This window comes from Ciconia boyciana, chromosome 11, assembly GCF_034638445.1.
Source record: "Ciconia boyciana chromosome 11, ASM3463844v1, whole genome shotgun sequence".
NCBI lineage: Eukaryota > Metazoa > Chordata > Aves > Ciconiiformes > Ciconiidae > Ciconia > Ciconia boyciana.
In genome coordinates this window covers 16,785,584-16,811,979 of record NC_132944.1, presented here as the reverse complement: position 1 = coordinate 16,811,979, position 26,396 = coordinate 16,785,584, and the positions used below count along the sequence as shown (strand labels likewise).

At 39.2% G+C, this 26,396-nt stretch overlaps 2 protein-coding genes across 11 annotated transcripts in view; one reads left to right on the top strand and one right to left on the bottom strand.

Moving 5' to 3' along the window:
- Window positions 1-2,782: 2,782 nt before the first annotated feature.
- On the bottom strand, window positions 2,783-11,970 carry THOC7 (THO complex subunit 7). The gene is made up of 8 exons (XM_072875692.1): window positions 11,836-11,970; window positions 11,176-11,293; window positions 10,219-10,346; window positions 9,784-9,870; window positions 8,271-8,328; window positions 4,582-4,648; window positions 4,394-4,463; window positions 2,783-3,168 (listed from the first exon to the last, which is right to left on the bottom strand). The coding sequence occupies exons 1-8, from the start codon at window positions 11,852-11,854 to the stop codon at window positions 3,101-3,103; spliced, it is 615 nt and encodes a 204-aa protein (XP_072731793.1). The 5' UTR covers window positions 11,855-11,970; the 3' UTR covers window positions 2,783-3,100.
- The window catches only part of ATXN7 (ataxin 7), a 91,287-nt gene continuing 76,438 nt past the window's right edge, over window positions 11,548-26,396 (top strand). For 5 of the 10 annotated variants that reach the window (XM_072875689.1, XM_072875691.1, XM_072875683.1 and 2 more), the window contains exon 1: window positions 11,949-12,085. The gene's annotated coding sequence lies outside the window, so the exon portion shown is untranslated. Of the gene's footprint in view, window positions 11,583-11,945; window positions 12,086-20,377; window positions 20,466-24,788; window positions 24,814-26,396 lie in introns of those variants that run through there. The other 5 variants (XM_072875681.1, XM_072875682.1, XM_072875686.1 and 2 more) reach the window with 5 other exon arrangements.

The following is a 26,396-nucleotide window of genomic DNA, read 5'->3' as shown; positions in this document are numbered from 1 at the left end:
AATTAATAATTTCTATCTCATAAATCTTTGGGATACATTTTTTTCAATTTTCTATGCTGGCAGCAGCTGTTTTTGAATTGCCATGGTTTCAGAGATATCCATCACTTGGCAGTGTGTCACCGTGTCCTCCTTTCTCCTCCTTCCTCCATCCTTCCATGGAGCTTGCTAAACCTCTCTTAAAAAATTCTGCCCACATTACCAAATCTGTCCCATGTTCCACTCTCCCTCCACCACTCTCTTGTTTGGGGAGGACAGGAAAACAAGTCCTGGCATGGAAAATGTCAGCTTACTACTTCAGCATCTCTCTTTCTGCTTGTATTTTTTCATCCACGTGGCAATGGCATTAAGATGGAGCATTTAGGCATGTAATAATCTTTCAGCTCACATAGGGACAAGGCAAATCCTAAGAACAGGAAAGATTTCTTATTTAAATAGTGTGGTTGTTGAGATCCTGATTTTATATATGTACAGATTTTTATACATGTATATTTAGAGTCAATGCAGGTCAGCAGCATCATAGCAGAACAGCTTTCCAGGCAGGGATGAAACAGTGACTATCATCTCTGCCTTGGAAATGTGACACAAAGAAAACTTCAACAGAAGAATAAAGGAGATGCAGATATCTATTTTCAACAAATGCATCGCAGATTCAAACCTGGAACTTGGGGCTTAATAACAGAGCAGGTTAAATGTTGCCTGGTATTAGGGATTCATTTGGTTTTGTTTCTCTTTTGGTACAAATCTAACATTCAAGAGGTTAGAGTTATAAATACTGAAAAAAATAGGAGCAAAGATTTCGGATGTCCCACTGAGGCTGCATTTGCAATGAATTTATGTCACTTTTTTTTTTGGTTGCTCCCCAAGGCAGTATGGTGACATCACCCTCTTGCTGCCACATTGCACTAGGGCAACTTGATTTTCCAGGGCAGTAATTTCTTTCCAAGATTGCATCACTGTAATTCAAACTAGAATACACTCCTTACTTTGCCGTGCATTTGTATTGCTTCTCTTCCGTACAAGTTTTGTTTCTGCATATGTATTCCCTACCAGAGGGACAGACTCACGCATTGGTCAGGTTCTATACAGAGCAGCGCAAGTTCTGAGATGAGATAACTTGAGAGATTGAAGTAATTTCCAAAGAACTGTGTAAAACAATGAATGGAAAAATTTGAGGTTTTCATGACAATGCTGTTATGGAGACCATTTTTAGCTGGTAAATGTGATCCACTTCTGCACCAAAATACAATCCTAGTAGCTGATGGAAGGCCTTTCAACCACAAAAAATGTTAATATGCTTTAAAAATGTCTTGAGACTTCATCATTTATGATCTTCATAATTCATACAGTCATGAAAGTGACTCCTCCCTGATTTGGCAATAATTTAGTATTGCTGCTTTACAAAATATTTTACTGTTCACTGTTGTTAGGAGGGGAAAAAAACACAGAACAGTAAATACTTTTTGACAGTGTATTTTTCATATTAAATCCCTTTTGTTTGCTTACCTCCCCCCAGTCTGCAAAATTTGTAGTGCACGAGAAGCACTGCATGTCTAGACAGGCTCTATCAGGCAAACCTGAACTTCCCCTGTGTTCTGAGTTGACCAGCTGTGAACTAGAAGACTTTTGACAGCTTACTAGTCCAGGGCTGCACTGCGCTACTGAAGTCGTATGACTTCTCATTCAGCTGGCTTGCCTTTAGCAAACTTGGAATGCAAGCAAAACAAGCTCAGATATGTCTGTTCAGCCCAATGCACATAGATCCATGGCCACTGAGAGTGTGAATTACATGGCATTTAGACTATAAAAGTTCAAAGTCACAATCCTGGAAATCCGCCTCAGCTGTCACCTAGTTTGCAGAGGAGGCTCTATTCTGTACAACATCATTATTTTACTTCAACCACGTATGCTTATGACTCAGTCTGAGCGAGATCCAAAATGTGTTCCTTTACCCAAACCACTGGAAGGCTTGATTTAACAGGTGTTTTAGAACATGGCTAACAGGTAGTGACATGACCTACTACTGCCCCTTGTTCCTTCCTCCCTGCCTTACAAAAGCTTAGAGCACACTCAATTCTCTTCTCTTGTTGGGAAGGTTGAAACCTGTATTTCCTACCTCCCAACAGACTGCTCAGACTGCAGGATGATCCAGGTGGATAGATTCGGCTGCAGGATGGTCCAGGTGGATAGATGTTAAAAGTATCTATCTGAGATTCTTTAACATTAGGATTGCCACTCTACTGCTTCAGTTTGTCATCATGAGAAAGGAAGGGTTCCACCATCTATTTCGGGAACTAGGATGTATTTCGTAATAGTCAATTGACAGATAAAATCTAGAAGCAGATTATAAATGGTATCAGGATTAGACTGCTGGTTCTACAAGAACAAAGCTTTTAAATTGCAGTTTTAAATAACTGACTTTTGATGTGGTTGCACACAACACAGCATAGCGAGGCTCAGATCACTGCAGTTCTTTGCATCACCTTAAGGAAAAAATAAAGCTAGTACAGTATGATTTTTGTTGTTTTACACCCCTTGACAAGCATTAATTCTATAGATGTAATTTGTTTTATATGAAACTAGAAAATTCTAGTCTATTCACTGGTAAGTTCTAAAATGGCAGCTACTTTGAAAAATTAAGACCCTGCTTAGTTCAGTTTTAGGTCCCATCTGGAGCAGGGTATGGAAGCTGGGACTCATGCAAAGACGCGCTGCCCTCAGTCCAACGTCAAGTAAGAAAAGGAGCCCTTACAATTAGGCTCAATGCCTACTAAAAATAGGAAACTCTTTGTAAACACCTTTTATTGACAATGTTTTGCAAACACCTTAGTTCACAAGTACTGTGCAGAAGCTTCATCCTTTGTAAAACAAAATATATTTCTTGTCACAAATTACAAAGTTTGTGGATTAACGCAAAGTGCCTGTCTGCACAGATCTGTAACTGTTTTCCCCTGAAGCATAAGCAAAACAAGTATTTTTGTACAAAAATTCACAGAAGCAGTAGAAAACTATTTTTCAGCTCCGTCTCTCTTACTGTTGGTTTCAACACAAAGTGAAGACACTTGGACATTCTTCAACAGTAAAGTCAGTCTTCATATTACATCTACTGTTTGGTCTCTGTTTCCATCTGAGTTTCTTGAGATTCTTCAGCTTCTGAAAGTTTTTCATCATCTAAAATTCAATATTACTGTTAGTCAAACATGCTTTGTTATATTTAAAGACTATATTGTAGAGCTGTGTCCCACTTAAATATTTTACGTCGATTGCCTTAAATGTGTAGTTGAGCATCCCATTATACAAAATGCTATGTTCAAACAAACAAACAAAATCCTTCAAAGTTTTTAAGGCTGTTATCTGTAACAGCTATTACAGGAAACATGGGAGTAAATCCTATAGTATCAATTCAAGCAAACAGTACCAGATTGCTTCAAATTACATGCCTTCTCTTTGCCTATTAATGGTTTATTTCAAACTGAAGCTGTGCCTTCCACTAAACTGTTACTTCCTTCACAAAATTCTAGAAGCTGAAAGGTAATCTATACATTCATGTGAAAATATATTTTAGAGACTAATACTTAAGCAAGTGTTGGTAACACATAATAACAATAACCTTCTGCTAAAGTGCACCTAGGATTAACAGTTCATTCTACTTAAGATCTAGACGGCCTTAGAGAATGAAAGTCTGCTCTTATAGCCATTTATGTATGTTAATCAGGTCATGCTCAAAGGCTATACCAATTATTCCATCCTGGAAAGACACAGCAAAAATCCAGCAAATACTATTGAAAACAATATTATCCCTATTAGAGCATGAAAAGTAACTGCTGATTTGAAAATATTAAGTATTTGTATGAAAAGAGATCAGTATGACTAAATTCCCGAATTTAGCTCTTGTGTATGACAGTTTTAGTCCCTGCTCTATTACAGACTCACTGTCTGAGCAGGTAAGTCATTTAGCTTTCCTGTATTCCAATTTCTTTTTAGTAAAGCCTCAAATGATACCATAATGGCAGTGACATGTTCAAAACTACTGAAACAGGAATTATACAAATAAGTTTGGAAACTATGCACAAGAAAACTTTTCTGTAAGAAATACCTTTTCTGTTTAAAAAAAACAACCTCAAATTGCTATTCTCCGTCCCCACATTTTAAAGAAGTCTGTTGCCTACAGATTAATCTGAAGCTAGTCAGGAAATGACATGGTGGCTAGCTTGTAGAAGAAAAAAATTCTGAGCAGTCTCAGGCTCTGGACTACTACTGGGAAAAAAAAATGCTGCCGATGCAAGAGGTCACCAACCTCAACTGCACATAGCTAGCCCACTGCTGGAAGCTGTGATTCCTTTTGATCCGCTGAAACCCAATCCAGTTATATATATCACCTAAGAACACCACTTACTTTCCAGGGTTTGCTGAAGCTCATGGATGGTGCTCAGCAGAACGTGAAACTGCTTTCTTCTCAGCTCCAACTGGAACGATAAAATATATGTTTTAGGAAACAGAGCACATACAGCCAAACAACCCATAGCAGATTCTCCATTAATTATGTTCTTAATAATTATGTAACAATCTTTATGAAAAACCTACCTTATCTTCAACATTTTCTTTAATGTGAGAAAGATGTTGAAGTTCTTTTCCCAAAGCTTCTAGCTGCCTGAAAAGAAATAGTCACAGTATTTTTTAAAAGTTCTGTAAAATTATTGAAAAATAGATTTGAACTAAGTGGAAGAAAAAGAACCATTAAATAAACAGCATAGGTAAACAAAGCATAACAAATGAAATTACATTAGATGTAAGGACACTTCACATAAATGTTTAACTATTATGTCATAAACTTGTAGTTTCAGGACTTTTACAGAAAACAAGGCCTCCAAGCTGGAATACAGTTGTACACTGGACATTTGGACTGTAACAATTCAGTCCTGCCACAAACATGTTATTTGCTTGACCATACAATGAAAGTTAAAGAAGTGGGCTACATTAAACACCTGTGGCATTTTCATAGGCTTCACAGATTTCTTTATGTTGACATGAGTAGATTAAACAAAAAGATAGCATCAGCGGGGAGAATATATTTGAATATATATATAAACCTACATACCCAACATACAAACACAACAATTCCCAGACACAACAATTGAGGAAACACATAGTCAAGTGCCTTATCTCTGACAATGGCCTGACCAGACAGAGTAGTGGACAACATGTAGACTTTACAGTAGGCATATGCAGAATAATCCACTTTTTTGATGAAACTATGTGATATAGCTTATACCTCAGCACACAGAATTTAACACTGTGATCCATATAAATACTCATTTCCTTCTCAAATGCCAGTTTTTATTTGAATTTATTGCCTCTGGCATTAAGAGATAAAGGAAACATGCAACACCTATAAGCTTCACTATTATTTGTAACCTTTTGAAATACATCATCTTTCAGCACCTCTTCAGGATCTTTCTGCAAGCATTTGATTGTCGTCTGTTCTCACCTGGACTCACCATGGACCACCACAATCCTTTTTGAGGTAGGGCAAAGAATAACAGGTACCATAATGTACACTAGCTTTCAAATGAGAATGGAGCATCAACTCTTACACTCAAACCTCCAGTTTGGCTCTTCTACTTTTCCTCTAATGCCTACCATAATTTATGCTCCATGTAATGAGAACAGTCTGTTTCTTTAAAGGTGAAGTGGATTGAGGCTGACCATCCCTGATTAATTAGCAGGCAGAGCCATATAGGGGTCAGCAAGGGAACAAAAGGCTTTTTTCTGAAGCACTGACAGCTGCTGCAACTAGTCTGGGCAGGGAACTACAAAAAGGCCTCCAGTCCTAACTCACGATGGCTGGGAAAAAGGTCTGGTTTAGTGCTACCTGAGGGTGTTGTCTTTTTTTTGAGCCAGTATGCTTGGTACCTTGAGGGGAATGCCTGAAAGAGGGTTGGGTGTGACATTATCCCTTCCTATAATGGAAACAGGCTAACAGCTTATAGGCTGATAACAGCTTATCATACAGCAATTTCGCTAGTATTTGGTTTCTAGTTTCTGAAAGACTTCTATTTGGCCAAATCTTGCTGTTTATACCATGCTGTCAGGTATAAGCAGACTGTGAGGAGACATGCAATTTTTTTCTGGTAACATCCAAGCTACATCTGGAATTTTACTTCTTTTACTTTCCGCTCCAGAGAATCTTTGCCTAGCCTTCTCATTTTTGTATCTCCTTCTCTAAGACTCAGTGTCATTTCTTGGTCCTCTTAACAGCTCTTCTGATACTGCATCTAATGACACCGTGGGCACTGCCATTTAGCAGTTCAGCTCCTGTCACTTCCTGAATTGGCTCCTGTGCATTACTTCTGACTAAGCCGATAACACTTTCTCTGCTTTTGTGCTGTATGACTAGTTGTTCCAAGAAACAGTCTCTTAAAAGCATAAAGAAAGTATTTTTCTGAACTCTGTCCTATTGTGCCATATGACCTGCAAAAGCTATAAATGTAACTCTTGCAATAAACCATGACATTTCTCCTCACAAGAAGTTTTCTCAAGTGTTTTAAGTGATTAAGAGTTCCCCGAAAAGCGTGACATTGTTAGTGAGGCTTCCGCCATTCTGATTTAAGGGTGGTCCTTCTTGGTTCATAGTATGATTTTCTGTATACTTTCCTCAAACAGAAGAGAAAGGAAGCCTTGTAATTAAAACATTGGATGAAAACTTCATCTAGTTCCTATATTTAAAGTCTATTGAATTGGAGAGATCAGTTAAAGCTAAAATACCTCTGAACCAAGCTCCCTTTAAAAATGTTCCATTCTGTTACTATGTCCTATTTCCCCAATTTGTAAAATGGGGGATCATGCTCTGCTATAGTTCAAGTCTGTGTCTTTGAGTACAGATAGGAAGGACTAAGGACAAAAGGGCACACACTGTAGCCATTCTTCCAGTGGATGAACACACTCATATTTCTAACTGTAATATATTCTTCTAAAGAGATGATAAAATTAAGTTCAAGAAAAGACAAAATGCCAAATTTACTAGCTGTAACTTACCACCATTTTTAGCTTTGCTCAAGAAACTTATGCTTGGATGTGTTAATCAAAATTAGAATAACCCCTCCAAACCTAAACAACCTGGCAGTCTCTAAGAAAAAAGTATTATCATTTAGTTGTTTCCATTCTTAATCAATGACTTATCTGAAAAACTTCACTTTTGACAATTCTCATGAAGCCTCACATGATAAACAGCACATGCTGAATAATGAAGTAAGACGTAGTCAAGCCTCATCAGAATTGCCTGTAATAATCAAAGTTGTGGTAATGAAATCAAGGCACAGAAAAACAACATACAAGAAAGAAATCTGTGAAATATTCTCAGTGGCTTATAGCTATGAAAATCCTATTATTAGGGTAATAATATAATTTTAAAAATCTTCCTTTTGCTATAAGAGGCTATGGAATGTGAAAAGACAGCCTCCCTCTGCAATTTCACTGAAAGTGGGCAACAGGATAGGTGCAAGCTGCGCTTAAATGAGAACAGTAACCCCATGCTACATCTTTAATCAGGTCGAGAAGAACAAACTCATAGAAGCAATGAGTCCTGGAATGTTTCTGTGGCTTGATAAAGTTAAAAAGATTACGTCCCCACAACTGCGCAAAACGACCCAAAAGGACAGATAGCGATCCAAATCCAACAATGACACAAGCAATACTGTAAGTTACATGCAAGACGAGTTGGACAACAGGTAGGTCTAACCCACATGCCAGGGCAGGTTATACTGTGGTACACAACGTAGTAATTTATAACCGGGCATGCAGGAACAACTACTACAAAGAAAACAAAAAAAAACCCCAAGAGCTTTCTCCTGCTTTCTCTCATTCCACCTTACTTGCTTGTGTGTTATGTATTTTGCATGACTGCGGAAGCCCTTGCTGGCACGCTTTACAGTGCTTCCCCACTATCTCTCTTTTCTGAGTAACTCATCCCAGGTAAACTGACATTAGATGTGCATTTACATCTGAGTTCACTTATTCACCTTAACAATGGAAACATTTCAAATTTTAGCAATTGCAAATAGCAAAACAATTAGCAATGCTTCTGAACCCACACAGATGGAGATTAATTAAAGAAAGCTGATAAGGACACAATTTTAAAACGAAACCCAAGTTTTTCTTGTGTCAAAAGAAATTATACAAAAGTGAGGAAAGGTCAAACTGAAACCAAGCAAGTGTCAAATCTGGTGACTTCTAGCTTACTGGCTTATTATAATTTAATGTAGTCTCATACTTACTTCAGTGTTTCATGTCTGTCTGGATGGTGTTGTATGACTTTGGCCAATGCATCATATTCTGAAAGAAATTTAAGTAGTTAGTCTAAATAATTCTGAAAGTATAGATTCAAGAACCAAAACTCAGGTACCATAGAATGGTACAGATTCTTTCTCCTTCTTGAAAAACTGTTTTAACGTTTTTCAAATTTGTACATAACACCTTACATATATAAAAAAGTACCTGCAAATATCCATATAAAAATGTATATAATTTATACCGTGCTATAACATTTCAAAGCAGATGATTACATCAAAAAAGATTTTAAATAAACTTCAGATATGATTGTCGGCCATTATCTACTCACTCAAACTTACCCAGTGCTAGTGATTTCTAAAGGATGAGGACAGAAAACACGACCTTTAGATAGCTTTGCATTGCTGCACACTTGGTCTTTTGTGTATGATTCATAAGCATTTGTTTTAGATACAATCTAACGTATATGTGCAGAAAACGGTGCTGATGTTAGACATAAACATTTAAGATTTTTAGAAAAAAGCATAAAATGCTGCATGAGAAACAATAAGATTTTTTTTTAAACTGTATTACACATTAAGAACAATATTATTGTGTTATGGGCAACTAACATAGCTATTTCCTGATAGTAAGATTGTACATAGGCCAACTACCTCATTCACATGGAAAAATCTGTGCTGCAGGCTGGACAGAACATACCAAAAAGCAAACACTTCAGACCCACGTTTGTGAAGATGTAAGAAATCTACATCCCTACTGGTTAAGGTTCTTTTAATTTCCAGTTGAGTCTAAAATTATCCACAAAATTGATCAAACAGTTGTATTTAAAACCTTTCATCTATTATACTTTTAAACATTTTCTTTTTGCATTTCATTTATCAAAAAACCCCAAATTCTTGGTTCTCCTCAATTGCTAAACTCTTGATAAGACAGTATTACAGGGAAATGCTTTCAGTTTCAATTGAAATTATTAGCACATACTTTTAAGAGCAGGGAAAAACTACACCTCTCATAACAGGTATTCAGTAAGGACACATACAGAGCTGTTGGGTGTGTAACTGGCACCACTGTGCATGCCAAGACATTACCTTCCCTCAGGAGCTGAAGGAACACACTTGCATGACCTTCGGTGCTGGGTGTAAGTTTATTCAACTCTTGTCTCGCTGTTAATAATGTGTTTTAGTTCTTCTCAAGTCACCTGAATTGTGATAGGATGCTTTCGGGGTTCTTCTTTGGCCTGAAAACATCTCTCTGAACAACTATTTTAGGTTTTCCTGATGTTGCATGTCATTGAGATCTACTGGTTCAATCTCGCCTGCCTCACTCACCAAAACCTTTCAGTAGTGGGTGTGGAACCCACCAGACTAAACATAGTAATCATGATGCCAGCATATTCCCTTACACTCTCAAAAATTTGGAATCTATTTTCCGATGCAATGTATTTTAAAAGATAACAAAATAACGCAACTGACCAGTGTAAATGCAGATATTGCTCCTTACCCTGGCGATTTTTTCGAATCCTTTTTGCTTGCAGGATTTGTTTTTTGCATTCAGAAATCTTCTCATGTGCTGCAGTTATACTATTTTCTTTAAAAAAAAAAAAATACATAGAGAGTTCAATTGAAATCAAACACTACACATAAACAAGCCATTCTGCTAAATTATAGAAAGATAAAGATCCATTTGTGACATGGTGGCCTGCTAGCTCCATCAGCTTCAAAACTGCATACGCTTCAGTAGGTTAAAAAACCTTTCATTCGTACGTATTTTATATACATTGGGAAGATGCTTACAGCATATGTATGAGTGCTATCTATTAAGAAAAAAAACCCCAAACCACTCATATGTATATATTATGTTCAGCAGAACTGGCTCAAGCTTGTTCATAAAAGATAAATTATCAAACAGAAAATAGTAATATTTTCTCATCTTTACCTATATCCTTATATATTTTTTCATAATTTTCCATTTCTCTCAGGTTCATATCATAGACCAGAAGAGTTTTTCCCATTGAAAATTCACACTGTGATAAAGTACTCAGCATTCGTTGGTACTGGCTGTAACTGAAAACAGACAAGATATTTATTCCTAAGCAGTACAAAAATACCCCCTACAAAGCAAAGCCTCATGTAGCGTAAGGAACAGGTAAATAACAATTATTAAAGAAATAAAATATTTCAAAGATTCAATGTATAATTTTTTTAAAGTGGAGTTAGAAACACTGCACCCATTAATTCTACTGTCATGTCCTTAAAGGTGCAAAGTGAGTATTAAAGCAATGGGCAGATTGATCCAGGGCTTATAAACTTCCCAGCTAAGGCCGGTCCTGAGACCACTGAGATTAGTATTTTAATACTGCAGTCCTGCTCTGTACACACAATCATTTTATTGTGTCCTCTGGGAATTTATATCCAGTACTAGTACGGACGCCACAGCAGAACACCACGTTGTCGCTCGTCCCTTACTACTTTAGCCTGTTTGTTTTGTTTTGTTTTTTTAAAAATGCAGCAGCAGAAATACCAGCAGTACTACCCTTCCCTAACAGAACAAATGCAGAACTGCCAACTAAAATATTCGAGTCATGATCCTGTTATACTAGCGGGACTCCCGGACGGATCACGCAGCGGCACGACAATCCTGAGGGCATTCGAGTGGCGCTGGCAGATTTCATGATACAGCCTGCAGCCTTCAGTAATTTCTGACCTGTCTCTAGTCCTCATCTCCTACCACAGTGCTCAGCGTTTGTACTGGAAACACCACAGCGTCCTACTGAAAAGCAGATGTATACCTTTTAACACGGATCTTTTCAAAACGGATCAAGCCCAGTCCTCCACTGAAACGCGAGCTAATCAGTTCCAAGACTAAAAAAAATACAAAAGAGAAAACAAATACCCTTCCTCTTGAGATCCGGAATTACACCACTTAATGAAACTCTTCACCAACAAATTGATCCGCCTGTCGTCACCAGCACCATCGCCGTCGATCAGAAGCCGTTTGCGGATAACTTCATCTGAGGAAAAACTCCCGTTTAATGCCTCACGCTGTGACAGCCGCACCCCAGGGCCGAGCGCGGGTTTCACCCCCGGCCTTCAGGGAACGATTCCCGGGGCTAAACCGGGAGGATCTGTTAAACGGGAGGCGTCCCGGGGCCCCGGGCCGGAGCGCGGGGCTGAGGGACCCTGGGGCCCGGGCGGAGAGGCCTGGGGGCGGGGGGCGCCCAAGGCCCGGGCGTGCCCCGCCATGAAGGGCCCGGGAGCGGGTCTGTGGGGTCGGGGCCAGGATGGAGGCCCGTCCGCGGGGTGAGAGGCCGGGGGTCGGGCTCAGGGGGCCGGGGGGAGAGGCCTGAGGCCGAGGCGCGGGGAGCTCTTCCCCGGAGGGCGGCCGGGGCCGTGCGGCGGGCAGCCGGCGGGCAGCGCCGCGGCGGGCGGGAGGCGAGGCGGGCCCGGCGCTGAGGGGAGCCGAGCCGAGCCGAGCGGAGCGGGCCGGGCAGGGGTCGGGGCGCGGGGCGGCGGGCGCGGGGAGGGAGGAAGGAGGGAGGGAGGGAGGTCTCACCGTCGGTCACGGCCCCCATGGCGGCGAGTGCCGGAGCCGGCGGGGCGGCGGCAGCAGCGAGTGAGGTCAGCTTCCCACAATGCAGCCGGCGAGAGCGGCGGCCATGGAGGGGGAGGCGGCGGCGGCGGCTGGGGCCTGAGCCGGCTGGCGGCGGACGCGCGGCCCGGCGGCGGCTGCAGCGGGGAGGGCCGGCGGGCGAGGCCTGCGCCCCGCGTGGAACCGGCCCCCTGGCGAGGGGCGGCCCCGCCAGGTGAGGGGCCGACGGGGGAGGGAAGCGGCGGTCCCCGCGCCCGCAGCCAGGCTCCACCTCCCCGCCCCCGCCACCGCGCCCCCGGCCCCGCCGCCCCCCGCCCGGGCCGCCCCGCCATGCCCCCGGCACATGCTCCCTTGCCCTCGACGCGCCGCGGCGGGGAGGCCGCCGTGCCGGGGTGCGCCTCGGCCGCCCTCTTGCCACGCTCCTGCCTCAGAGCGTCCTCCTGGGGCTGCCGTCACCATCGCCCTTGGCAGCCTCATCCTCCCCGCACAGGGCTCCCGCACGGCCTCGGCCCTGCGAGGGTGGCGGCGGCGGCAGAGGGGAACAGGTGGACGGTCCCACCATGGCGCCCAGCACCGAGGCGATGGCACCACGAGGGTGGTGGGACCCACCGCGGTGGCTGGCCGGTCCCTGTGGCTGGAGGGAGTGGGAGCACCAGCCCGTGGTGCCTACTGCCTGGCGAGGGTGCGGAGGACGTGCCCGTGGCGCAGGCGTGAGGGAGCTGGGCTGGCCTCCCCTGGGCCACCCTTGGGCTCATCCCCACTCGATGCTGCGAAGACAAGCAGCAGGGCCCAGGGGCTGCAAAAATAATTATTCTGATACGTTTCCTGGGGAGTTTGGCTAGCACAAGTGGATAGGAACAGAAGTTGTTTCTTCCTACCCTGAAAAACTAAGCTGGCACTGGAAAAAAAGGCGAGATGTGTCTGGAGAAAAGAGATATTAAGGTGTTACCAATACCAAATGTTGAGTTTTAGGCTTTTGGTCCACTGACTTTGACACTTGGGCAGTGCTAAAACTGGCAACGTTACTGTAGTACGTGTCAAGGTGCATGAGACATATGTCCAGAACCTGACACCCTCATATTCCCTCTTCATTTTGGTTTGGACACTTCAGTAGCTGGTTCTGCTTAGGGCTTTGCATTGACAATTTTAGGGTCGTGGAGAAAATCAGGGTAGGAAAAGAACAAAGTGGGTGTGTGCTATAATCTGTGCTTTCCTGGTTTTAGAGCTGTGAGCGATTACGAGGCGCTTTTTTGTTCTGGATAGTGGCATTTAACAGCTATTTATGGATTTGTAGATTGTTTCAAGACAGTACTTTGTCTTTAATAGGCAACTGGTCAGATTCTTTGGAAGGTGCTATTGGGAAAGCATTACAGGGAGTCGTCATTAAAACTCCGCCTGAACTTTTGAGAATAAAGAGTTTCCAACATAGAAAACCTGGATAAGCGATTTCTGTTCTTGAAATTTTTATGTATTATTATGTGATTTGTGAGTGATATAATTTTACATGAAAACCTAACTCTCTATTTAGTTATACAAAGTTTGGGCCAAAGAATGGGCCATGAATTCATGAGCTGTGTATGCACTATTAAAAAACCTCACTTTTATGAACTCTGAATTTGTTGTCATTTAATGTAGTTGCTTTGACAAAAACCTTTGTTTTTCCTAAGGCTTTGGTCTCTATGATATAGCCCTAGTGTTTTGGCAAAGGGTGAGAAGACGACCTAGCTGAACTTCTCTACACGAATTGTATAGAGTGCGGTTTGTTGCTGCCTTTCCCTCTTTACCCACTGATTACCTCTCAGAAGTCTTAAGCGTCTTGAAGCATCCAGTCTTATCAAGACTTAATATTTTTCTTGCCCTTCTCTGAGCTCTTTCCGTTTTCTGAGCCCTTTCTGTTTCTGCCACAGAGACAAGTTGATCTGAACTGAAGGCAATTTTAGGTGAAAATCCACAATTATTTATTTAATCATGTTAGAATACTTTTGTTATTTTCTGACATTTAATCCAATATAACCTTTTCTCACTTGTTTTTCATTATTCCAGTGTTGGTCAGATAGTCTTATTAAATGCTCCACAATGACAAATAGATAGTTCTTGAGTAATTAATTTAGAACACAGCAGTCCATATGATTAGTTAATAATATTTAATGACTTTTGTGCTGTTCTTGTCTTCATATGTGTTACTAATTACAAGATTCTTACAAATTCTCAGTTCTGGGTCTTAGGCTCATAGGAAAAATTCAGGGAACAAAGCCATTATTTTTCTTTTTAAGACAGGGCTTTCAGGCATCATCAATGTTCATTAACTTTTCTCTTTTAGAATGGGAAGTAGAACTTGGTAAATACATCATCAAGAATCTCACCAAGGCTACATATTGATGTAATAGCCTGTTCTCTTTCCTGTTCTCTTTTGACATTTTGAACATCCACGAGGTGTTTTTGCCCAGGAAGCCAGTTCCAGCTTGATGGGTTTCTATATGCACTTGAGTATTCACTATGTCTTTGGAGTCTTCTTTCAATTTGCTCCATTTCCAAGTAGAGTTCCTCACCCTGTAAGTATGAAACAACCCTTGTTTCACATGTATGGAGTGTGTGTTGCACTGGGCTGTATACAAGCATGTTTTTTCCGTTAATCCAGTGTCATGTACGATGTAGATCTCTGGAGCAGGGTTGACCTACTCTTATTTACTTGTCCTTCAGCAGTTTGTGTCTGCTGTGCAGATTTTATCAGCTACAGTCTTTTATATAGTCCTTCAATTGACTGGCAGAAATACTGAGTAGCATTGGACCTTCCTTAAGGCATCACTATTGGCGATTCATGCAATAGGAAAAAATGTCTTGCACAGGGCATAGCACCTTACTCCTTGCCAGCTCTTTTGGAATACGTACCTGTGTGTGCAAGCTTTCAGCCAAGCTAAATGGGATGTCGTTTTCCCTCTTTCCTTGAATTCCTTTATGTGTGCCATATGGTAAGACCCTGAAGCAGTTTATACATAATAATTTGTTGCACACCTGTCCTTGTCAAAAGTGTTAAATGAGCCTCTGTAATGTTTCCAGGTGACTCTGGATACAAGAAGTATAAGCTAGGTAAGTTTAGTACTGCAAGATGTTACACGTGTGTGGAGCTGGCTCAGATTTTTCATTAGTATCCTTTTTTGCTGAAAAAATGGCTTATAAGTACACCATGTTTTTTTTATTGAGGAAATCTGTTAATGTTGAAGTTTTCTTTCCTGAAAAAAAATCTATGAGAGTCAAAGTTTAATGTGACTTTTTACCTCCTCCCCTTTTCTTCTTTCCTTATATTTTTTTTCCAACTGCAGAAAAAGTTAAAGGGGAAGAAGCTTTTTATAGTATTCCAGGCTATAATGAGCTATGATTTTTAGAGCTAAGGAAACAGCTTTAACTATTGATGAGGTGGATTTAAAATATTTTTCCTAAGCCTCCCTAATAATTTATGAGGTGGTTTTAGATTCCAGGTTTTCTTCGTGTTGAATAACTTCTAAATCAGACTGTTGTGTGGCACTAAATCTTACAGAGATCTAAGTATAGTAGGTCAGAAAATACAAGGTATTTTTATCCAGTCCAACCTATATTCTTGTCAGAAAGCCATACCAAATTTATTTAGCGAGACCTATTTTCTGTAAGCCTATGTTTAGCATTACTTTTTACTAACATCCTTTATTTCTTTGTTGATTGTATACCATGATTTTGTGCAAGACCGATATCAAGCTAACCTATTGGTGTCACACTGTTTTCTCATTTTAAATTATGTTAGAGTGTTATATTTTCTTTGCAGTCTTTAGCCTCAGCGTTTACTGAAAACTAGCATCAGTGTTTCAAGAGCTTGTCATCTAATTCTGTAAAAATTCTTAGACACTGGCTGTCTAGTTCTGCAGATATTAAAATATTCACTTTTGGCCAATGAACCTGAAATTTTTCAGTCCAGTGATGGGGGTAAAAAAGTAGTAGGCTTTCCTTTTTTTTTTTTTTTTTTAATCCTAAGCAATGTGGTTCTTAGCCTTGTAAAAAGCTTTCCTAACATGGACCCTTGTGTTTCTGCAGAGCTAGCACATTTTCATAGAATTACAACATAACAAGAGAAGGGAGAGTGAAAATACTTGTTGCAACTGTAGTGACAATAACAATAATTTAAAAATGCAACATTTTATTATCTGAACAGTAATCAATTTTGCTGTCTACTGCCTGATTACCAAGATTGATTAAATGTAGTGTTAATACCATACTTTGAAAACAAAGCTCCTATCAGATAATAATGTAACCACAAGTTGTGGGCTATAGGATTGGTTTTATTTCTTATTTTTCACTTTGTAACTGAAAGAAGCATGTAAAATTCCAGAATTTTTGACAGAAGCACTTCGCAAAATACAAGTCCTGGAATTATTTTGTTCTTTAGAAAGACATTTCATTACTAATGCTTTTCTCATGAAGGGAGACAAAAGCTTATTTTAGTTATTTAAAAAAAAATAGTGCTGCATAGTCCTCTTAAATAACTTTTTCTGAAGTAAGGGCTCTGTCTCTTGGTTAATCTAGATTATACAGGTGGCGTTCTGATATTGCCCTTTTTCAGGTGTCTTCACAGGAATTATGTAACAGCTTTCTACATTTCATATCTGGATCCTACTGAATATTTATGAAGCTTGAAGATCAATTATTGTACATTTTAAGGTGATCTGTCACTAACTTATTAAAGCTTGTCAAACGCAAGTTGAAACTATATGATACTGGAAATTTAGGTATTCAGTGTAGAGAACTGAGTTTACAAGTGGAGGGATGCTCCCAGCAAAGGAAAGCATGCCTTCCTTGCGTGTCAAAAGGTGCTTTAATTGAGACAGTGGAATTATCAGAAGTTAGAAGTGGTACACTGGGTCATGATACCTATTCCTAGTGACTTGGTAGGTTCCCACTTGGCAAGAAAGTCAAGGTGTTTTAGCAGGTATCTCATGAAACTCAGTGTCATGAAACTGCTGCGAGACAGATTAGATGGTTAGATTTTTCTTTTAATCTAAAAATCGTTAACACCGTAGACTTCAGCTCCCTGTGCGATGCCTCAGAGATCCCACCAGTGTCTGCATTCTGTGATTTAAAATGACTCTCAGGTAATTTTAGGGTGGCATTTTGTGTTTCATGTATTTTGTGAGGAAGCAGCCATTTATTCTTTTGGAGCTGTTTTCAGCAGGATTAGTCAGTTATCTAGTAGCCTCTTAGTTTGTTGGCAGGATGTTTTCAGTGTGGCTTTTTTTTTTTTTTTAATTAAAAAAACCAGCATATTTTTATTTTTCCTTCCCCAATCCTTCAATTCATGGGTTTGGTAGCATTTACATTCTACCCTGAAGATCATCAGTGGTGTGCCAGAGTTTTCAGAGGAAGAGGTGGATGTTGAATGAGGTTTTATGCTAAGAAGAAGAATTTGTCTCTGTTGGCATCAGGCCAAATGGTAAATGTTTGTATTTAACTGTGGCTTAAAACAGTGGATGAACAGTAAGAGAGTTGTGAGTATCATATTTACTCATATGATGTTTAAATAAATAACTGTTAGTGCTACTGAGGAAATTTTGCACACAGATTACAAGGGAAAACAGGCATTTCCTCCTTTGGAAAGCAGCTCTTGCCCGACTTCAGAGCGGTGTTTTCTGAATCACGTGGCCAGAAGCTTTGACTCGGCTAAGAAAGCTGAATCAGAGCTATTGCGCAGCTTCTGAGTCAGCTTTTCAAAATTTAATAAAAGTTGGTTGGTTGGGTTTCTTTTGGTTTATTATTTTTTTTTAAAGCAGTCCAAATCTGTAAAAGAAGACCTAGAAATTTTTACAAAGCTTTGAGCTTGGCCGCATGATGGAGAAATGTTGGAAGAAACACTTCTATCTCAGAAGATGAAGAAAGAGAGTATCAGGTCTTTATCGATAAACCTATGTTTCTCATTTTAAATTGGGTTTGTATTTTGCTTTGGATTATTTTATGGCTTATTTTCTTTTAATAGACTAACTCTGTCAGTGGGTAGTGTGTTTAAGCACAGCTACAATTTACAGTTCCTATAAAACCTGATACACTGAAGCATGTTCTCACCCCCTGATTTCCGAGTGAGGTACAAGCCTGAGCAGCGTAACAGAAATAATCGGAGGCATGGTCGCACGCTTTGGTGATGCCTGCTCACTTTTAGGTTTTAGGATGTCATATGTTGAATGAAAACACTGAACTTCATTTCTGACCATCGTTACCCTACCAGTAGTGACTGGAAGCAGTGTAAAACCCCAAAGAGAAGTTGTGGCCTTCTTAGGAAGAAGGCGCACTCTCCTCAGTTTCTTTTTCCTTTTCTTTTTCGAGTGGGCCAAATGTAGCTTCTAAACTATTGCTTCGGTTGCCGTCAAAGCAGATGGTTTAAACAAATATTTCGAGAGATGTATGATGAGAAGATAGCTGGTCTTTTCCAGCAGAGACTCTCAGATCCAGAAGGGGCAGGTGCAGGTTATGGCATTTCCTTACCTTTCTCAAGCTGGTTGTACCAAAGGGAAGGCTGGTCTGGCTGAGGCCAGCTGGATCGTGTTTCCATGAAGGTGGAGGGGGCCAAATGCTTTAGTATTTACTGGTGTTTCATTAAAATTATACCAGCCAGAGCAGCTTGAAGGAGATGATGAATCTGCACATTTTCTACTCGGTAGCTGAAGTAGGAATGTGCTTAATCCTGCCTATATCCAGGGCTAAGCACCTTTCTCTAGGGAGCATTTCGGATTCATGCTCTCTTGAAATTAGTATCATAAGCCCTTTCTTTCAAAAGGGAGCAAAGGTCAATCTTTGCTTTCAAAACCCAGGAGGTGGCAATGGTTCTGGTTCCCTTTTCGTCATTAGCAGAGCTGTTATCCGCTAGACTGCTCACCACATGTGTGGGAGACTTCAACCCAGCTATCCTCCTTCCTGAGGGGATTAATGCCCATAATTCTTTCCATCAGAGTGAATTTTGTAATCACCAGGCTGTTGACTAGTATGAGGTGGTGTTGCTGTCAGAAGGACTGAACACGCCTGTATAGCCCAACACAGAGATATTAGATGACCGAGGACTAAGGCATTTAAGGAAATAATCCATAAAAGCAAACTAGTAGTTTCAGAAGTGCAAGAGAAAAACATGCAAGTGTCGCAAAGATTACATTTGAACTGAAGACCAGATTCTGTTCAAAGATGTATGAGTGCCTTCCTGGTAATTTCCAAATTTTATGTGCAAGCAGGAATAGAATTTGGACTTGAAAAGTATAGGTAAACAGAAGAAAACAAGTTGTGAAATAAAATTATCTGCTTCATAAACTGTTTTGGTGGGTTGCAAAAGATAAATAGAAAAAATAATGTCAAACATTGGGAAAAAGAGAAATTGGACACAAAATACTTTATATATAAAGTGTGTGTATATACATACGTATTTATGTATACATTTAAATTTTCATTTGAGATATGAAAGTGGTTATATGTGTGCCCAAAACATTAAGCCCAAAATGTTATTTCTCTTAATAGTATTTACAAAACTCCCACAGTAACTTTTTTAATCATAATGTTTTAGTAGAGAATTTATATAAACAAGCATTCAGGTTTGCTTGTTGTTTTTTCTTTTGCAAAACGTTAGTGCAGAATGTTTGAAAACCATGAGGATTTCTTTTTGATCCTCTGCCTTTTGCCTTTATTTTAATAAAAATTTAAATGTTGATTATACATGGAGAGAATTGAACTAATAAAAGAGGCAAGGCAGATAAATTGGATTTTATAACTTAAATTAATAACGATTGGCTTGTAAGAGATGAGAGTAAAACAAAGCCATGCTAATAATAACTACAAGTATGCACCTGTGATTTAGTAGTTCATTGTAACTATTTTCACTTCAGTTTCACTCCAGTGTTGCTTTGGCAGTTATGGGTTGTGTTTTTTTCATTTTTGAGATCTGCTTGTGGTTTTTGGTGTGTGTGTCTGTGCGTGTATATATATATATGTAAAGTTAGGATGGTGTTGAACAATAACATATCCTGAAATAAAATTGTGCGCATGTATATTAAAATAAAACATATAGGAATTTTTTTAAAATGTCATGAATTTGAAGTTTAATTTTAAAAGTACCTAAATTGCACTTGAGTTGCAGCCACTTTGCTGGGATTGGAATAGGAGGATATTTACAGTCAGGTTTTCTAGTAAAGCTTTTCTTTTCTGTTGTTACGTGAAAGACTTGCACAAACAGGAGCAACTGACTGTAACTGTAGTTTATGTCATCAAACAAATGGAAGGAAATAGTTCAAGAGCTGCTGTTTTCAAATGTGTATGTTAAAGAAGTCTGTCCTGATCTTGCAGGCTCTTGCAGGGATTTTGAACTTTACTAGTCCTCTCAAATGTTGGCGTAGATTTGTAATATGATGATGATATAAGTAACGAGTTTCCTAATGACCGGATTATTCATATCGAATCTTCTTTATTTGTAATTGCCTCTTTATGGAGTCTGTTCCCCATCGTGTCTTTCTAGGACTGGCCTACTAAATTTGGCACAGAGAGTTCCAACTCTAAGACAGCCATTTTGCAACCTACATTTTCTTCTCTTTCTGCTTATATCAGTGAGTATAATTGCTATTCTTTATCTTTTTTTCTGGTGGTGGTTCTCCTTGTTGCTCTTCTGTGGAGATGGATGCTATGAGAGTGTGCTACTCCCTCAAAGAGGCCTCTAAAGTTATTCAGCAAGTACAGTTGTCTTTAAATAAGCAGTTGTTCTCTGTTGGCTTCTGTGCAGGTGGTGTCTTTTAAGCAGCTGCAATACTGTCGTTGCTTGGGGAAATCTAAGTGACGGGTAGCCCTAGCACAAGACAGCTTCTAGTAGGTAGGGGTAAGGTACAGGGCTGTTTGTTGTGGTCAAGAAAAGTATTACAGTAATTCACGTCAAAATGTGATTTTATTTTTTGGCAAAGCTGTAGAAATAGGAAAATATTACCTTAACTATGTGTCACTGTAGTTAAAGAAGAATTATTTCTGCTAATCCAGTTGTCAGCAGGGCCCAGACTTTGCTAGTCTCCATTATCCTTTTTGTTGAGAAAGGAGGAAAGAGTATTGGAAATTCCATGATCTCTTTTGCCAAAAATCACCTGATGTCAAGTCAAAGATCTTCCCAGGCAAGTGTCCTCTTAAGAGGAACGTTGAGACTGTGATATAGTTGTCTGTTGTTATCAGAGAGTTTAAAGCTTAAGAGTAAAAATTGCTTTAGAAATATAAATATTTCAAAAATAGAAAATTTAACTATTGACAGTTTATGCACATAAATATAATGTTGGAGGATATATAAAAGACAAAACTCACTTTTATCTGGTCATATTTTGCGAAGATTTACTTTTATGCTTTCAGATTAATTTTTGGCTTTTTCTTTTTCTTGCCATTTGGCGAATATTTTCCTGTGTTTCTAGTTCTTCACCAGCTCTTCTTTGTGCATCATCTCTGATATCAACAGGAAAGTGCATAGTTTTGCTGCAGGGCAATGGGGCTAACCTTCTTTTTATATTTGTGCTCACACCATAATAGTGACATTTTATTATCTTGGGAACATGACTTGAATTTTTAAACTGATAGGAATATCACATACACTTTTGTTTGATTTATTTGTAAGTACAAAACACTGCATATGGAAGGAGTACCTACTGTGTTTCAGCTGAGCTTCCTAAACTTTGTTAGATGAAAAAATACATACATTATTAGGGATCCTGAGTTTCTGAAAATCAGTGCTCCATTTCCTTTAGTTTTGAAATAAAGTATTAACTGCACACAGGCAGGACAACAGGGTCTGTATTGAATGAAATTGGGAAAGAGCAAGTGTGGAGACGCCAGTGAAATTGCTTAAAGGTCTGAAAGACATGATGCATAACCAAGTGCCAAAAGAAGGCAATTCCATAAGTAAGAGGGGACTGAGGGAGTGAGAAGACAGATCTATTGAAGAGCATTGCAGAGCAGGGGGGTTTTATGGCACGTAGGGGAAGAAATAGATCAAATTGCAGCAATGAAGATTCAGCATGGACAAACACAGTTTTCTAGTGGAAGTACTGAAACGTTGGAATAATCACCTGCGGGGACAATGGAGCTGCCATTGCCTGAGGTCTTTAAGAACAGGTTCGATTACCTGTATTGTTCCCACCAGGTAGTTTAGTTATCGTGCCCTGGGGCTGAGTGACGGACTATCTGACCTTTGGAGGTTCCTTTCATCCCTCCTTTGGTTAACAGACCTCTAACTACAGATTGCACAGATTTTAATAAGATCAGAGTACAAGACTGATACATGCTGAAACCTATTTTCCACCTCTATGACCTGTTTAGCAGTTCTGTTTCAACTGGAATTTGTTATATCTATAAGAAAGGTTATGGTAGTTGTCAAGTAAATGTTATGTTTTTCAATGGGTTTGGTTTTTTGGGGGGTGTTTCTTGCATGTCATCCTCCAGGGCAATGCTATAGCGAGTACAAGTCCTCCTCCCGTTTAAATAATACTCTTCTCTGCTGTAATGTTGCATCCAGGCCAGTTATAGAATTGTTATTCTACTTGGAAAAACTAAGAGGATCTGTGGAGTGGCTTGTGGGGAAGAAGTGTGGCCTGAGTGTGGATCTGAATGAGCAATTGTTCCAACTGGCTGCACGCATGCACAAGGTAGAATTTGTTGATTTCAATAGACAACAACTTGACATTTGGTTCATACGTAGGTAGCAATGTTCAACAGCGAGCTTTGTAATCCCACTTAATTTCATTTTATCTGTGAATATGTATCCCCTGAGGAAAAATTAATTTCTTAGTGGGACTAGCAGTAAGAGGAGGTATACCGTGTGACCTGGAGGTTGTGTATCTATTGCAGCAATGAACATGAGAAGAAATCTAGTGTTTCTATAATGCTTCATTACCAGTCTTCTTGACCATCAGCAGAAGAGTGAGGAAACTGGAGAACTGATTTCTTCACAAGACATTATTAGCCATAGCTAATAAATTATTTTAATAGCTAAAGAGTATGCTAGCACTTACTTACACAGCTGTGGCTTCATATCTGTGTATGGTTTGCAGAGAAGGTAACTGCTACTGGGAATATGTTAAAATGCATATTCTCCAGGTAAATAATAACAAAAAAATCCTTCCTTTTATCAGTTAAAGAGTACCTGGTGGTTGTTTGATTAATGCTTGAGTATTGAATGCCCTATTAATAGCTACATAAGTAGTAGTAGTTAGAAAAATATGTGATTTTTATATAGTATAATAAACAGCCATGAATTAATATACTATATAAATATGTGTCAACTTTACAGTATGTAAGAAGTGTTGGCTTGGGTGGGCTTTTGTAGACATGTAAACCACTAGTATATTTGGGTCAGTATGAATGTGTTTCTTAAAATGAAAATGTTAAGGTTTTTAAATTAAGTTTCATGCCACTAGAAAGACATTTTTAATCTCATTAGTATCACTAATGTCATTAATGTTAAAGCTTTGTCAGCATTTTTACACAGGTAGTCTGTGAAAGGTGACTTGCATCTTCAGCTAATGATGAAATTTTGTATTCAGTTTCTTAGCATGGCCTAGCACATTTCTTAGCAAACAGTCTGAAACACAGGATTTACTTGAAAAGCAGTATAGTGCTATTGTATATATATTTTTCCCACATGTACAACTTAAAAGTATAACAAAATGCAATTGCAGTTTTTGGAGAAAAGCAGGGAGACATGGGCCAAATGCTCATTAGTCAGAAGGTGTGTTAAGAAGAGAAACCCAAATAATTTAATTTTTTAAGCTAGTTGTAACTTTCTACAATGTGAGTTCTTGGGTTTTTTTGAATGGGATTAACATTTCTTTCATTGCTCTAACATTTTTCTCTTTCTTGTTACCAATACTGTGTTTGATGGGAGGCGGTGTACTCTGACTCTAGATGGCAGTCACTGGTAGGCAAAGGGAAGAATCGTTCTGGGTTGCTTGGCTTGGACCCTGCAAGTCTCTGCACTGGTTGGCTTCTCTAGCTGGAATTTTTATGGTGTTGGACAGCAATAAAAGTGTCACCTCAGGTTCTCTCCCTTCTGAAGTGCAACAGAGATACTATGAAGAAAGAAAAAAAATATGCAAAAAATAAGAGAAACTGAGAAAATGTTGCAGTGAAACGTTCACAAAAGAGAGCTTTAGTAATGCTGACAATAGTGAAGAGATTTCTTTTACACCAGCAAGACTCTTGTCCTGGATTAACGGAAGTAAATTTGTTTACAATGGAAGAAATACCAGTTTCCCACTAAATTCAGTTTCAAAGAGTAAAATAGATTGACCAAGGTGCAACCAGGGATAATAGGAGTGGAGGAATTTGTGATTGTAATCTCATTTAATCGAATGAGAATTTCTTCACAGTCTCATGGGCACGTGTTGGAGAAATAGTTCTCTTTTTACTTAAGACCTTGTGTCTTCCACCACCCCCCTGCCCCCCATCCTCCCTTTGCAGTGTCCATCCTCTTAATTTCCAAACTCCTTCCCATAATTTTACAGGTAATTCCTTTCCTTCATACTTGTTAGCAATCGTCTCTTGACTCTCCAGTCTCTCTCTCCTCTTTAAAGTAGGATAGGCTTTAAGTTTTTTCTCTCCCTTTCTTCGTGTAGGTGCTGTTTGCCTTCCTAACTCATCACTACGAAACAGTTTGATGTAACATTGCAGTTAGAAAAGGCAGCAGTGCTCAAGCAAATGAACAACAGTCTCTCAGCACTTGCTGTGTAGGGATGATTGCACTTCATGAGATGAATACTGCTTGATAAGAAAGCTATTGTTATAATAAATACAGTTCAAACCCAGGAATTAATCTATACATTTTATTGATCTCTGATTTCAAACGCAGTGCCAAATTACAGTCTTGTTTACGTATATGCAGATCCCAAGAAACTCTTTGGAAAGCGCTGGAGTCATTCTGGATTTACTGAGGTATACTTAAGATCAAGTTTTGGCCTTCAGTTTCAATAATAAGAAAATTATTTACTGTTATGTTGTGTATTGTATTAACTACCAGCTTTAGTAAAGTGACTGTGATCCTGTAAGCACTTTGCAAATATTCTGCAGGATATTTTTTGCACTAAAAAAGAGTAACTGAAAACCAGAATATCTTGATTTTGACTTAGTACAATCCTAGCAACAAGCTTTTAATTTCTTAATGTATTAGTTTAACTGTGAAAAACTACTGATTTTTGAAAGGAAAGGTGCTTTAGTGGCAGAAGAATGAAAAAATCAACCAAAGCTTTAATTAGGTCTTTATTTTTACATGTTTATAATGAGAAATACCATTGACATTTTACACCAAGTTTTACAATTCACAGCCAAGTGCATTTCCAGAGCCAGTTTGAGAAACGTGGGCTATCATTTGTGAGGGAAAGCTTTCTGAGAGTTAGCAGTAATTTAGTACAGTTTTCTGTGTGAAGTTCTTGTACAAGAAAGACAAGATGGAGATAATTCTGGTGTTATGTCAAGATTATGTATTAGGATGACAGGTATCACAGTCCCTAATAGATTGCACAGTACAGAGATAATGAAGAGTGATGCTGTCTGTTCCCAACCCTGCCTTGGGCCTGGTAGGTAACTGTGGGCAAATCACTCCTCCTTCCTCAATGTCTCTGTCTGTAAAAATGATGATAATGATGTGGATTATTTTGTGTTTAGTTTTGGGATCTAAAGGGAATACACAGAAATGAAGTGGTAGGAACATGATGGGAAATACAAGGTGGTAAAATAAGCATCTGTATTACAGACAGCTTTGTACTGGCAACTGATTATAAAATTATTGATTCTACTGTTCTTTCCTGTTGAGGATATTACTATGTACTTGTTCACAGGACTGTAGGAAAAAAATCTTGCTGTTTCTTATTCTAGCCTATCTTTCAGCTTCTCATTCAGAATCTACGATAAGGTTATTCTGCTTTTATTCTTGCCCATTACCATCCCCATAAGGGACAGTTAAAGCTGTAGTTAATGGAGAATAAGGACAGGAAAGGTCTATCTGTCTTTCTTTTCTCTATCTCCTCCCTTTCTATCTCTCTGTCTCTCTTTGGCCATTGAAAATGTAGGTCATATTGCATCACCATAAAATGGAACAGTCAGAAAGGTGTTTGAAAAATGCTGACATCCTTAGCCTGGGGTGCATGCCAGTGTCCTTTGTTTACATTGAGAATAGTGTTGTACCTGTGTAAGAACCAGCATCTCTGTTAAGGTTAGTGGTATGGTACCTAAATTATGAGTCAGATTTTAAGATGACTTTCATCTGCCTGCAGTAATTTAAAATTAGACAGATAAAATGCAACCACTCACAATAATGATATACACGAGGAGCTAATTTGAAATCTTTAATCTGCAATAACTGTGACGGTGTAGTTTGAATAATATTACCTTTAACAGAGAAGCTCAGTAATAAATTTTTGCAGATCATGTTAATCATGTACTCTGCATTGTCTTGATTAGCTGTGCCTTTCTGTCTTGAAAAGTATGTTTATATTATATGTTTGTATATTTTTTAACAT

Coding starts and splice junctions, on each gene's coding strand:
- THOC7 (XM_072875692.1), bottom strand. Junction 10,347..11,175: donor TCCGGATCTCAAGAGGAAGG/GTATTTGTTTTC, acceptor GTCTGTTTTCAG/TTACAGCCAGTACCAACGAA. Junction 4,464..4,581: donor AAGAAAATGTTGAAGATAAG/GTAGGTTTTTCA, acceptor TTATCGTTCCAG/TTGGAGCTGAGAAGAAAGCA.